Below are 13526 nucleotides of genomic sequence, written 5' to 3' on the forward strand. Positions count from 1 at the left end.
CCCTGACCCGTCAACTAATTGCAACGATTAGCGACGTAAATATATATTCAATCTACTAGAAATAGCTGCAATGAACGTGGTAGATAATATCTTACTCCGCAGCCTGAGCCAATTAAAATTTTTGGAAACGAAAATCTCTCCGAAAAAAACCCAGTCGAATTCCGGCAGTCGGGGGGGGGGGATTGGTTGCGGGTGGAAAAGATTTACTGCATTTTAATTGCCGCACGTTTTAAAACAGGGGAATTCCCAATCAGTATTAATTAGTGCTTACCACGAGTGTATTTTTGAACAGGCCATATCCATTCAGTGAATTCCGAAATTCAGCGGGAAACTGAGGGCGAATATTTTATTTGTCTTCTCATTGTCATTCAGTTCTAAGTGTATGACACTATGGTGAAGTAGCAAGGCTTTCGATTCCCCCAAAAAGAAAATTAATCTGAAATTTGGCGCAATTTTCTATTTTTCCACATCCTCTCAATACATTTCAAAGCAATTATCAGAATATTGACATCCACTCTCTGCTAAAGGCAGCAGATATTTTATAAGAGGCAGCTGATTCTCAGAGGGGTGGATGTAAAAATGAAGTAGCAAGGCTTTCGATCCCCCAAAAAGAAAATTTAGCTAACTTTTGGTGTAATCTTCTATTTTCCAAATTAGCTCAATATATATTTCAAAACAATTATCAGCATTGATAGAATATTGGCATCCACTCTGGTCGGGACAGCAGATATTTCATAAAGGGTGGCTGATTTTCAGAGGGGTGGATGTGAAAATGAAAGGGGAAGCCATCCCTCTAAAACCCACCCTTGTAATTAGCTATTTCCAAAATCTTGATGTATTAAATTAGGCAGCCAGAAAAATTCACCCCAATCAGTCGCTTGCCGTTTCAGACTGCTTGGAAGATTGTTTAAATGAACCGGAACCGAATTTCCAATTATGTACTTCGATTTAAAAAAGAAAATTCTGTAAATTAGACCGCCGAGCAAACAACTATATCTGTACTTCGATTTCCGATTTCAAAATCAAACCCCCTGTTTCACTCCCGGCAGGTGTGGTGGGTCTGTAAGGGACACTCAATCAAAAAATCTAACGAAATTTACAAACCAAATAAACAACAGGGACAATCCCTATTTTAAGATTTAAAAAAACCTGTCGCGGAGAACAGTGATGTGCCTGGTTTCGTAGAGTTTAATATAAATTGCGTTGGGAAATCTGAGGTGGCACCCGACGTAAAAGTCATTAAGTGGTGCTCCAAGCAACTCGCTCGTAGCGCCGTGGTAACAGCTTGGACGAATCTCACACACTGTCCGAACAAGCATCTACTCAGAATGAAGGAGTATCTGATAGACGTTATTGTGGTGAGATAGGAATCTAGTCGAGGCCGGCCTCACGAGATCAAGTTATATACAGCCCTGTAGACGCATTGAACCAGCAAGGAGGAGTCCATGAAACCAGCCTGAGGAAGTCCATGAAACCAGCCCGAGGAAGTCCATGAAACCAGCCCGAGGAAGTCCATGAAACTGGCCTGAGGAAGTCCATGAAACCAGCCCGAGGAAGTCCATGAAACCAGCCCGAGGAAGTCCATGAAACCGGCCATCAGGGGCGGATCTAAGGTCTGATTCAGGAGGGGTGTACCCCAAAAATAGGGCAAACAAAGAGCTGCTCGGATAAAAGCTCATTGGAAAACATTTTTCGAAATACAGGGAACAACCTTGTGAATCTAAACTTTTTTAGGTATCAGTTAGGTTATTTTAAGTTCATCAGTTCTAGGCTACACGGTCTATAAAAGAGATCAAGTGCAGACCTCTCTCTAAGTGTAATGTAGTAATGTATGCTTTTTTACCAGATGAACTAAAATAACACATATATATATAGTGTGAGGTCAGAGTGACTTCCGCTTAGAGAGCTGACTATATACACCCCTATAAGAAGCAGCAGCAGCAGCAGCAGTGATGATGATGATGCTGCTGCTGCTGCTGGTGATGAGATGCATAAAAAACAGCACTAAAACACTATTGTTTTGACATAGATAAGTCACAGTTAAATAGAAATAGAACCAACAGACGCAACTGAGCTGAAATAGATTACGTCTACACATGCACACATATCAGTCTGAACACAGTTCCACGGTGGAGAAGTAAACCACGACCGAGCATACAGTCCCAACACACAAAAAATAGACTGAAGACTCAGGTCATTGTAATGACCTCGCATTTGACGACTTATCAGTTATCGTAAACCTAGATTTTTGTCTCAAATAGGACAATTTCGATCTGGCTAGAAACAAACAATAATCAGTTTTAAAGAGGATTTTCTGGTCCCCTGAAATTCCGTAATATTGCTATTGGAAACGAACTCTTCATATCGACGCGTCTGAAAATTTCCGGTTCAACCGTCAAAATTCTTCCAATTCAAAATTCTTCATTTGTCTAACCCGGTGTTATTATTAATCCTACGCATTTTTAAATCTGTTTTTTATATTATGAAATGCGTCGTGAACGCCGAATAATAACAGGTTTACGCAGAGAAAAGAGATATTCAATTTTTCGTCTCTATTTTTTGTCGAGGCGAATACCAGCGAATTGCCACGGAAAAATTTTTGGAAATAACTCCATTGCAAATTAGAAAACCCGACAGACCTTCAATAAGCTGAACGTTTCGTGGCAATCAATCTGTAAACGCATTTTCTGAAAATCTAATAATATCAAATTTCTGTTCAATTCAGAGTGATTTTCACGGCAGGTTTAATCTTCCCGTTCGTCCTCACTGTCTGTATATTCGATATCAGTTATCGTACGTAGCTCGTGTTGTGCTTTTGTGATTTGTGAGGCGTATAATCATTAATGTATAGAATTTTATCCGAAATTTTACCGTTTAAAAAAAAAACCGCTGAATATCGTGTAAAATTGTGGAGTTGCTCATGACAAATCCATGGGGGGACTACCAATTGACCGGATTGAGACATACAGAATTTCTATGAAATCAACATGGAGAGTCCCATAACTCAGCCTGAGGAGTCCCTCTTACTCGGCCTGAGGACTCCCTGAACTCAGACAGCCCGAGGAGTCCCTGAACTCGGCACAGAGAAGTCCATGAAACAGCCCGAAGAAGTCCATGAAACCAGCCCTGAGAGTCCAACCTGAAACCAGCCCCAATGAGTCAATGAAATCAGCCCCATAGCAGTCCCTGAAATCAGCCCTGTAGTAGTCTATGAAACCAGGATTTAATCCGTGTAGGCTGAAATGGTCAAGTATTGAGGGTCTGGACTGACTACCCGGATTTAATCTGTGTAGGCTGGAATGGTCAAGTATTGAGGGTCTGGACTGACTGCCCGGATTTAATCTGTGTAGGCTGGAATGGTCCAGTATTGAGGGTCCGGACTGACTACCCGGATTTCCAATAAACGCATTTTCATCCTACCTGCATTGGACCCCAGAAGACGACTTGGACGATCGCTATGGTGACGACGCCGAACGAGAACCTGCGTTCGTTCTTGCGTTCACGCGTGCTGCTTCTAGCGGCGGCGTTCAACGATATTATAGTCCCGATAGTGAACACGATAATCGACAGCAACGCGAGTTCGTTCAAAACAAGAATCAACACCAAACTGATACGACGCGCGCCGCCCGCCTGAAAGTTGTAGCTACAAACGCCGGAGCTCGGGTAGAGGGCGATACAACCGTACCGGGTGAACGGAATCGCCGAAACGATCGCTGCGACGACGAATATCAGTGCGAGAATCGCGCCCCAAACGCGCAAACGTTTTAAATGCATTTGAAACTCGAACGGTTTATACGTGGCGAGAAAACGGATCAACGCGAGAGACGATACGATCATCGCCGATAGCAACTGGAAGAAATTACCGGTGAACGCCATCAGGTTACACGACGCGACGCCGCCCGACCAGACGCCGCCGATCTGCGCTTTAATCAACATCGGATAGACGAACAGCGCCTGCAGGAAATCCGACGTCGACAACGCGAGTAGGTAAAACGTCGAACCGTTGCGCGATTCTTTACGCGTGCAGATTATCTTCGTCAGGATGACGATCGACAGGAAGTTGCCGATCGTCGTGAATATTCCGACCGTCGACGACACGACGAACTGAGGTTTGTTGACGTCGATTTTCAGACTGAAGTTTATCGGCGCGCATTGTTCGTCGCCGGCGCCGAGGATGGCCGCCGATGAGTTAGCCCACGCGTCGGGCTCCGCCGGTGTCGCTTCCATCTTCCGAACCTTCGTCTCTCACTGCCGCCTGTCGACGCGCGCGGTGCGAAAAAAAAGAAATTTTAAAAAGTTTTTAAAAAAATTTGGATCGAAATAACCGGAAATTGATTTAACAAAACTTAAGAATACTTTCTTATTCTTAATACAGTTATTAATAGTAGTTTCAAATCGTTTAGAACCATCAATTGTCCAATTTATAAGCCTATCACCCAGCTTATTGGACTGCAGACTGGGGATCTGACTCACAGGGGCTCGTCACGATAGCTGGGGGTCCAAAATCACAGATTTGACCCAGTATCCTAGGTACCACCTATAAAAAAAGAAAAAAGAAGATTCTTTTTTTATAGGTGGTACCTAAGATACTGGGTCAAATCTTTGATTTTGGACCCCCAGCTATCGTGACGAGCCCCAGTGATCTGACTGGGGTTAAGTGGAAGTTGCATCTGCTTAAACTTGAAACGAAAACCTGTCTCCAACTTAAGTGAATTGAACTTCTGGTCATGTCTATATGAATCATCATCTGATTCAAATTGACACACTCACAGGGACTTGACACAAAATGATTTTGACCCCAGCATCCTAGGTACAAATATATAAAAAAATATATTTTTCTTATATATACTGGGGTCAAAATCCGTGTGTGTCAAGTCCCTGTGGACACACTTTTTTAAGTTCTACTACTTTTCTCTTAGTCTTAGTTAGGCTGTTTTAAAACTCACCACGTACCGCGGTATGACGACTGCTGCTGCTGCTGCTGTATTATTTCTACTAAATCATCACAAAACTATGTCAACCGTGTGAGAACAATTCCATCTGTATTTCAGAATGAACGCGAAAGTTTAATACCGAGTAGTCATCCAGCATCCACTTACGCGCGCCGGCTCATTCCAGCTCGACTATCAATCAGATGTTTTGTTCATCGGGGAAGTCCACGCGGACGCAAACCAGGAAGTAAACAAACCGCAGCCAATCAGCGATCTACGGTAGCGCCATAGGCGTCACGGCAGCTCGTTAGGCGTTTTAGGCCTCCATCAGGTTCGAGTCCCATTGCGAGACGGGATAATTCTTTTAAAATTATTTGCTTCGAAACGTACTTAAGATAATACTCTTGAAACCAGTTGAAATTAATAGCCTTTCGAAAACAATGAAAACATCATTCAAATATTTCACTGTGTAGTCACCACAGATGATAGCAAAATAGACACAAATCGAAATCAAATACCAAATCATTATCCTTATATTGTTTTATTCTATCTTATAGGTAGCTTTCGTTTTTATTTAAATGTGACATGCAATTCAGTTGATATTTCCTATTTTCAGTGTCCAAGCGCGACAAAAAAAAAACACTTTTTCTTGGAAAAATTTCTACGGCAAAAATCCAAGTTCTAAAAAAGCAATTTTTGCAGTTTAAAATGTAGGTTTTTAACTATACATGCTATAACAACAATCATATATATATATATATTTATAACTAAATACATAAATCTTACATATAAACCGGATTTTAGTAGACTTTTAAACGTTTTAAACCGGGTTTTTTTTTCAATCTTAACTTTTGATGCGTCATCATCAAATTCCGGCTGAACTCTAAATGCACTATACACGTTCATATATATAACCCATAAACAATGATTTGAAATAAGCAGGAATCAATCTCTAAGCCATCTATTTTGCCTATGCACATCATAGACCCTTCAACGAGTGAAGGTTGAAATTTGAGATAAGCCCATTTTAGTTTGATAGGCAGTCTTACAACTTAAGTCTAAGCTCATCATTTTGGTTCTATAAACAATCTTACAACTCAAGACCAGTCTAAGCCTATTTTGGTTCCATAGCCAATCTTACAACTTAAGACCAGTCTGAGCTCATCATTTTGGTTCTATAGACAATGTAACATCTTAAGACCAGTGTAAGCTCATTTAGGTTCTATCGCCAATCTTACAACTTAAGACCAGTCTAAGCTGATTTTAGTTCTATAGCCTATTTAACAACTCATTTTGTTGGTCCTATGGCTGATCGAACAACATCGAAGGCCATTTTTGGAATTCCATCCCATTGTGCTACTGAATCTTAGAATAAATTCAATATCAGTTGATTTAATATAAGCCCCTCTCAAGCTAAAACCGACCCCTGCAAACATCTAGTGATTTGGAATCAGACCACAAATAAACCTCATTGAAGCCATTAAGTTTTCTAGAAGGATCTTAGGAAGCTAATAAGCGCCGATTTCAATCTCAATATCACCGGACTAAGTCACCAGAGAGATCACTGATCCAAACATTTCAATATCGGAAAACAATCCCAGTCAATTCATATATGTGGAACTTTTAGGACTATGGGTTACGGGCAAGCGAATTGTTGACCTCAATTTTAGTCATTTACAAAATAAAAGCAATTTTTACATAAATAGATTTTATACACATATAGACACATACATACACACATATATATATATATATATATATATATTTATATAGCTGAGCTATGATAATATTAATATTAATAACAGTAATTATATTCATACAGTATTATTATCAACTGGCATAATAATTAGTTAGACTACTATGTGTATAGTCGTCATAGAAGGCATAAAATATTAATTTCGGTTTCCTTCATGAATTTTAGCACAATTCAATTTTCGAACAGCTTTCATAATTTGCTTCGCATTAACTATCGAAATTTTGAGACTATGACTCTGAGAGACCCATATCTCTCACTTCCTCGTCTACAAGTAACAATACTCAAACAATTACGCGTAATCATAATAATTCTACTCTTAATAAACAGCTGCTCAAGATCTTACTCTCAAACTCAGTCTGTAAGACTCTTCTCTTGGTTCTCTTGACGCCCTTTAGATCGATTACTGATTATTCTTCAACTCGTCCCCCCCAGCGCCCCCGCCCCCGCCCGAACCCCCGCTGCTGCTGTTATTCATCAGTTTTAATATGGACATATGTTGCACCGAGTAACCGGGAACGTTGACCAGTTCTTTCGGTACAACGCGAGCTCCCGCGACGGCGTGCGCGGCAGACGACGACGACGAACCCGTCTGCTGCGTCGTCGAGTGACCTTGACTGTGTTGTTTACGCAGTAGCAGACGCCGCGCTTGAACGCATTTATCGGTGGCCGCGGCGTTTAATAAACTCTCACGAACATCGGGGAAGTTTTCACGCACGAACGCTACACAAATATAAAATACCAATTAGATGATGTCATAGGAGGAATCAACGGAGGTAGACAACATGGAAGCACCCATTAATTTAGTAAATCGATTATATCATAGGGTGAATCGACAGAGGTAATCAACTTTTCTGGAAGCATCTATTTAGTAAATTGATGATGTCATACGGGGAATCTAAGGACGCAGACGACTTTTCTGGAAGCACCCATTAATTTAGTAAATCGATTATATCATAGGGGGAATCGACAGAGGTAACCAACTTTTCTGGAAGCATCTATTTAGTAAATTGATGATGTCATACGGGGAATCTAAGGACGCAGACGACTTTTCTGGAAACACCCATTGATTTAGCAAAATCGATGATGTCATAGGGGGATTTTTATGGAGGCAGTTGTATTTTCTGGAAGCGTCCATTGAAGAACGTACCTTTTATTGCGCTCATGATCAGCGGGTCGAGTTTTTTCTTGATTTTACCCTCGCCGGTTAACGACGATTCGGCCAGCGTCAGATTATCGTAGAATATATCCATCAGATAGCGTAAAACGGCGGTGGCGCTTCCTTTACCCTTCCTCAGACTGTTCTCTAACTCGTTGCGCGGTAAGTGAATATCATACTCTGAATGAAGCCTCACCTGAAAATTAAAACAACAACAGATATAGGTTATATAGCAGGGGAATTGTGCGGCCAGATTCACAAAAAGGTTTCACTCTTAAATCGATTTAATTTCTTCATTAATTCAGTTCATCTTAAATCGATTAAGGCCTTAATCCTTTTTGTGAAACTGCAGGGTTTCCAGTGGTAAGGCCAGGGTAAAAAGAAGTACTTTTTCGGCAATTTTAGGGACTTTTTGACTCGGGAAGAAGTACTTTCCAGAAAAATGAGGTCATACATTTCAGGGTAATTTTTCAATCTTACTGATAATTGAATTACCAGACCTGGCCCTGAGTAAGAAAATACTTCAACAGTCGAATTCGCGACAAAATTGCGCGCAAAGATACGTAAAAACCAAATTTAGAAGGACTTTTTTATCAAAAGGAAGGACTTAGAGTCAAAAAGGCGGACAAAGATAATGTTTGTCCAAACTTTTTCCATAAGAAGGACAAAGAAGGATTTGGAAGGATCGCTGGAAACCATGAACTGGGCCCTGGAGGCGATGCCAGTTGAGAGGATTATTTGCGGGAGGGGTATGCCAGTTCAGGGGTATGTTCACAGGAGGGGATGCCAGTTCAGGGGTATATACACAGTAGGGGATCCCAGGTATGGACGCGGGTTCAGATTCAGGGGATTCAGTTTTTCAGGGGTAATGTACGCAAGAAAAGGAAGGCGAGGAATCGAGAGATTTGTTCGAACCACGCATGAGTTTAGACGCCGCTCAAGTTTAGTTTCTGGACTGACCTTTTCGGATTTGATCACCTTGCCGCCGATGTCAGTTGCCGACGACGACGATGATGACGTGATCGGAGTCGTTTCTATTTGAAGAGCGAGATGAGGATCGGTTGACTCCGACGGCGTTGTCGGTACCGATATCGTCAGAGGAGAAATCGGTATCTGAACCTGTCGTCAAAATTACATTAAATACGATTAAAACCCGTTGATGAAACACTCCCTAGTAGGCGTTATGATAAAAGAAAATCCATAACTCGGGAAATAAAATGCAGTCCATTTCGAATATTTCTTACTACAGTGGACTCTGCTTAAAGCAGGACTGGTTTATTCGGTAATCCGTTCAAACCAGTAGAATAATGAAAATATTTTCTGTCCTCAATGCGAGAAAATCTGAAAATCTTTACCGGTTAGTTGTCGAATAAACACTATAATCCGTGTAAACTGTTGATAAATGAAGAAATCCCACACTTCGAATTTGAAATTATACTATCAAATTTATTATTACGAAACCACAACGTTTCGGCTGTTGACTGACAGCCATCATCAGGGGGCATGACCAGAAAAACAATGCTTTGTAACTTGTTTTTCTGGTCATTCCACCTGATGATGGCTGTCAGTCAACAGCCGAAACGTTGTGGTTTCGTAATAATAAATTTGATAGTATAATTTCAAATTCGAAGTGTGGGATTTCTTCATTTATCTATACCGGTATTTGCCTGGTAACAAACATTCTGCCGGAGCTGGGGCTATCCCTATATATGGGCGCAGTCTACTGTAGAACATAGTAATGGTAGTATTCCTGAAGATGACTATCTATTAGGATATAGTCAAAACATTGAAAATTGGATATAGTCGAAACAGTGAATATGAACAATACCTTCAAGGAAACTTATTAAGACCCTTTTTTCCTCCTGAGTCAGGAATTTTCGTTTATATCCTCATAAAAGTTCAACTGAATATCTATTTACATTTCGAGTGTTGATCGAAAGTTGTTTCAGGCTAGTAATGGATGGATAAGTGAAATAGCGACTTTTGTAATTGTAATTGTCGCTGTGGTGTAAATCTGATGGCAAATGATAACCAACATTAAACGTTGATGATAAGTACCTGCACTTGGTACGGTTGAACTGCCGATTGTTTGATGACGGTAGTTGGCGTGGCGTGCGGCGTTGAACTGGTCGCTGCTGCTGCTGATGATGATGGCGTAGACGGTGGCAGTGGCGGTGTGGTATTACCGTGCGGTGGCGGTGACGACTGCGTACCGTGCGTCACCTGCACCAGTGTCAGCAGACGGCGCATGTACGCGGTAATCTCTGGCGTCGGAAGAACTAGAAAAATAAACCACATTCATACAGTAAAACTACGAGTGATCTTTAGTCTTAAGACTGGTCCTAACTTGTTAGATTGACTAGAGGACTAAAATGGTCTTAGGGCTAAGAATTGGACGGTAGGGACTTGTGCCCGGTCCGGTGTAGTCTGTTTAACTTACGTTCAGCGTACATTTTGCGCAGCGTCTCCAGTTCGAGCTGTTTCGCTCGCAGCATTCCTAACAGTTCCGTAATCAGCTGCTCTTTCACCTGGCAACCGTCGCAATTATTGCGCAACAGATTCGGCAACACGCCTCCGTTAGTCGACGGCGCGGACGTCGCCGTAGCGACCGCTGCCTGCGCCGGTTGAGTGTTGCCGAGGTTGGTCATGCTCGACGCGAGCGCCGCCAGCGTGTTGAAGCTGCTCAGGTTGTTAGTAGCGGCTGCAGCAGTGAGACCGGAGTGATGAGGATGCTGCGTGGTAACCGCCGCCGGGTAGGCGACCACGTGCGTGTCCGACAACGAGGCCAACGAGGTCATCACGTTCTGTACTGTGGTCGCGTTCCTGAGAAAATAAAATTCACAATTAAAACGTCGCGCTGTAACGAAATCGAAACAAGTCAATTATGGACAACATGACTTTCAATGAAATCCTGTAAAACATCACTGTGACTTTCACCTAATGTTCCAGGGGCCGGTTTTAGAGACTGGTATTATCTTTTACCCAGCGGTTAATGCAGCTGAAAATGAATTGAGTTAGCGCCTGGGTTAAAGACAATACCAGTTTATAAAACTGCTCCTGAGTTTCAGTAAACTAAGCAAACATCTAAATAATTGACTAGTGTCATAGGGGAGGCAGTTATCTTTTCCATAAGAATATAGGGAGCAAATTACCGGGTAATGATGTCATAGGGGGATGCAGGGAAACAGCCATTTTTCCTGTTGAATGGATGTACGGAGCAAAATAATGATGTCATAGGGGGATTCAAGGAGGTAGTTATTTTTTCCGTAAGGATATATAGTAAGCAATTCAATGATGTCATAGGGGGAATGGAACCGAGTACTTACAGGGTGGATTGTAAATGCTGATTTGTTTTATGATGCTGTGTTGAACCGGCCGCCGCGGCAACCGTCAGCGGTATATTGTACTTGGTCGCTATCGTAACGGCCGGGTCGTGATAGACCAGGCGTTGACGTTTCGGTTCCGGCTCACCGGGGGCGCCGCTGTCGCCTTGACCTCGATGGTGCGAGATCGTCGTATTTATGGTCGGTACTCGAATACTCATATCTTGCGGTTGAACGGAGGAAGAGGACGACATGTTACTGGTAGACGGTAGCCTCATTCCGGTGTTACTGAAATCTGTTGAGTCTGTCAATCAAAATACAATCAGTTTTAAAAGTAGAGACTAAACGCTTGCAGTGCATCTACACCGCAGTGCGGTGTATAAATCGGCGATGGACTTCGCTAGTACAGCGCACTGCGGTGTATGAATGCTATTAGTTCTCTATTGAAAGATGGCAGCACCTGTTTAACAGAGTGAATAGTAACTAACAATACACCGCACCGCGGTGTAGGTGCACTAGTGGTATGCCCGTTATTCACTGGGGTGGAATTTTTGAAATTTTCAAATTATCCCAAGCTCTTTTACAAAATCAATTAATCCGCACCGAAAGAGTTAAACTCAAGATAAATATTGCAACAAGTTCCATTGAAATTGAAAAATTTGAACTGACATTATTTGTGATTTGAAAATATTTTGGGTTATTGAATCCGACTTCATTGTCGTACTGCACATTAACTAAATCCTCACTTGCAATAAGTGGAATCCCCTATTGCAGCAGTAGCTGATGTCCTACAGCACACTAGCGACATCTAGTGGATCCTCGCTTGCTGTAGTCGAGTCCATGTTTTAGACTTACTTGTTAGAGGTTTATGTGCGTGCGGAGGCGATGAGTCCGGACTTTGTAACGCTCCGTAAATTACTTCCAGCGCTTTTGGTTCTAATTTCATTCCTTGTTCTTCGTCCGACAAATCGCTGTTTACCTCATTCTCATCATCTTCACCGTCGTTATTATTATTATCGTGATTATCAGTATTATTATTATTAATTGAAGTACTTATATGCTCTTGACGACTTGGGCCTGAAATAAGGAAAAATAAATAGAATGTCCTGCAAAGAAATTCTTCTTTTTCATTAGAAGAAACTCCATTATTTACTGCCCACATTTCAATAGAATTTCAACTTCTTCCAAATTATGATTCATAACTGAATTAGGCGGATTCTTTAATATTCAATACTAGACTTATTCGAAGAGGCATCTAATTACCTCTAGGCTTATTGATTAATTACTGGAAATCCTGTTAATTAGTCTGTTAATTAGCAATCATGTTAGTTAACAAAACTGTTAATTAGGCCCACTGGTAGTAGGTTAATTCACATGCTTAACTAATGATTTTTGGGCTTAATCGCACTACTTCTATTGCTAATTATTCAATTAGCCTAATTAGTTATCATTTTAAATGTTTTCTGAGTAGTTAGCAATTCAACTTGATTCAAATGTAATTAACTATAAAATTCAATTTAATTATCCCGTCAGTCGGCGCCTAATTAGAAATTTAATTTAATTTATGTAGATGAGATCAACCAATTTCCCCTTTCGCTACCCCCAGGTCTTTATTTAATCAATCATATTATTACCAGAAAGACTAATTAGGCCATGTGTACAGGGAGCCAATGTTTTTGTTTACATGTTTATTGGACGTGCTTGTAATTACGATATGCTCCCCGTCCCTTCCTTGGGCTTTCTCTCAACTCAGTTTCACAGCAGCCTCTGAAATCTTTCAAATGTCAAACAGTAAACGGGCACTTACCGACGTTTTTGGGCATGTTATGCGCCATAAAATATCACGGCTTCATGCTCGGTTCTCTCTGACATTCGCCGGGTTGACTTTGAATTCGATTCGACGATGAAAACGGTCCGAAATTCAGCACTAATTAACGACACTTCGATTGACATGAGCATGTATCGATCGCGGCTCGCATTAAACATGCGGGTAACATTTGCATGTCGTTAACTCCACAGAGCATGTCACATGACCTTATGACATGCGATCGGATCCAATCGGAATCGATCGACGAGCGCCGACGGAAATATCCGAATACGCTGTCGGTAATCTTCGCGGCGTTACGCGGTCGTTCCGGAACTTACCGAAGATAGCGCCGGGAATCTCAGTGCCCGAATATTTTCTGTGATGATTAATGTTCCTCAAAATAAATCTCTTCAATTCAAGAATTTTTCATCTCGGACTGAATCATTGTGGGATTTCTCACGTCATCCATCTTACACGTAGACTGGTTGCAGGTCTCTGATAACTACTAACCGAGGCGACCAGTCTATCTTCTCGACTCATTTTCTGTGATATC

General features: G+C 41.5%; 2 protein-coding genes across 2 annotated transcripts; both read right to left on the reverse strand.

Annotated features, from left to right (window-relative positions):
* Positions 1-3504: 3504 nt before the first annotated feature.
* LOC141911613 (prostaglandin E2 receptor EP4 subtype-like) lies at positions 3505-5140 on the reverse strand (the record flags this gene model as incomplete). Its single annotated transcript, XM_074802601.1, has 2 exons — positions 4954-5140; positions 3505-4255 (listed from the first exon to the last, which is right to left on the reverse strand). A coding segment is annotated over exon 2 (723 nt), but the record flags the coding sequence as incomplete, so codon positions are not given.
* A 1947-nt stretch (positions 5141-7087) lies between these two features.
* LOC141911614 (uncharacterized) lies at positions 7088-13134 on the reverse strand. Its single transcript, XM_074802602.1, has 8 exons — positions 12974-13134; positions 12022-12243; positions 11170-11470; positions 10284-10666; positions 9902-10122; positions 8804-8962; positions 7835-8039; positions 7088-7407 (listed from the first exon to the last, which is right to left on the reverse strand). The coding sequence occupies exons 1-8, from the start codon at positions 12999-13001 to the stop codon at positions 7088-7090; spliced, it is 1839 nt and encodes a 612-aa protein (XP_074658703.1). The 5' UTR covers positions 13002-13134.
* Between the last annotated feature and the right edge of the window lie 392 nt (positions 13135-13526).

This window comes from Tubulanus polymorphus, chromosome 10 (assembly GCF_964204645.1).
Source record: "Tubulanus polymorphus chromosome 10, tnTubPoly1.2, whole genome shotgun sequence".
In the NCBI taxonomy this organism is placed as follows: domain Eukaryota; kingdom Metazoa; phylum Nemertea; class Palaeonemertea; order Tubulaniformes; family Tubulanidae; genus Tubulanus; species Tubulanus polymorphus.

Coding starts and splice junctions, on each gene's coding strand:
- LOC141911614 (XM_074802602.1), bottom strand. CDS start 13,001: ATGGCGCATAACATGCCCAAAAACGTCG. Junction 11,471..12,021: donor CGCACATAAACCTCTAACAA/GTAAGTCTAAAA, acceptor TTTGATTGACAG/ACTCAACAGATTTCAGTAAC. Junction 7,408..7,834: donor GATCATGAGCGCAATAAAAG/GTACGTTCTTCA, acceptor ATATTTGTGTAG/CGTTCGTGCGTGAAAACTTC.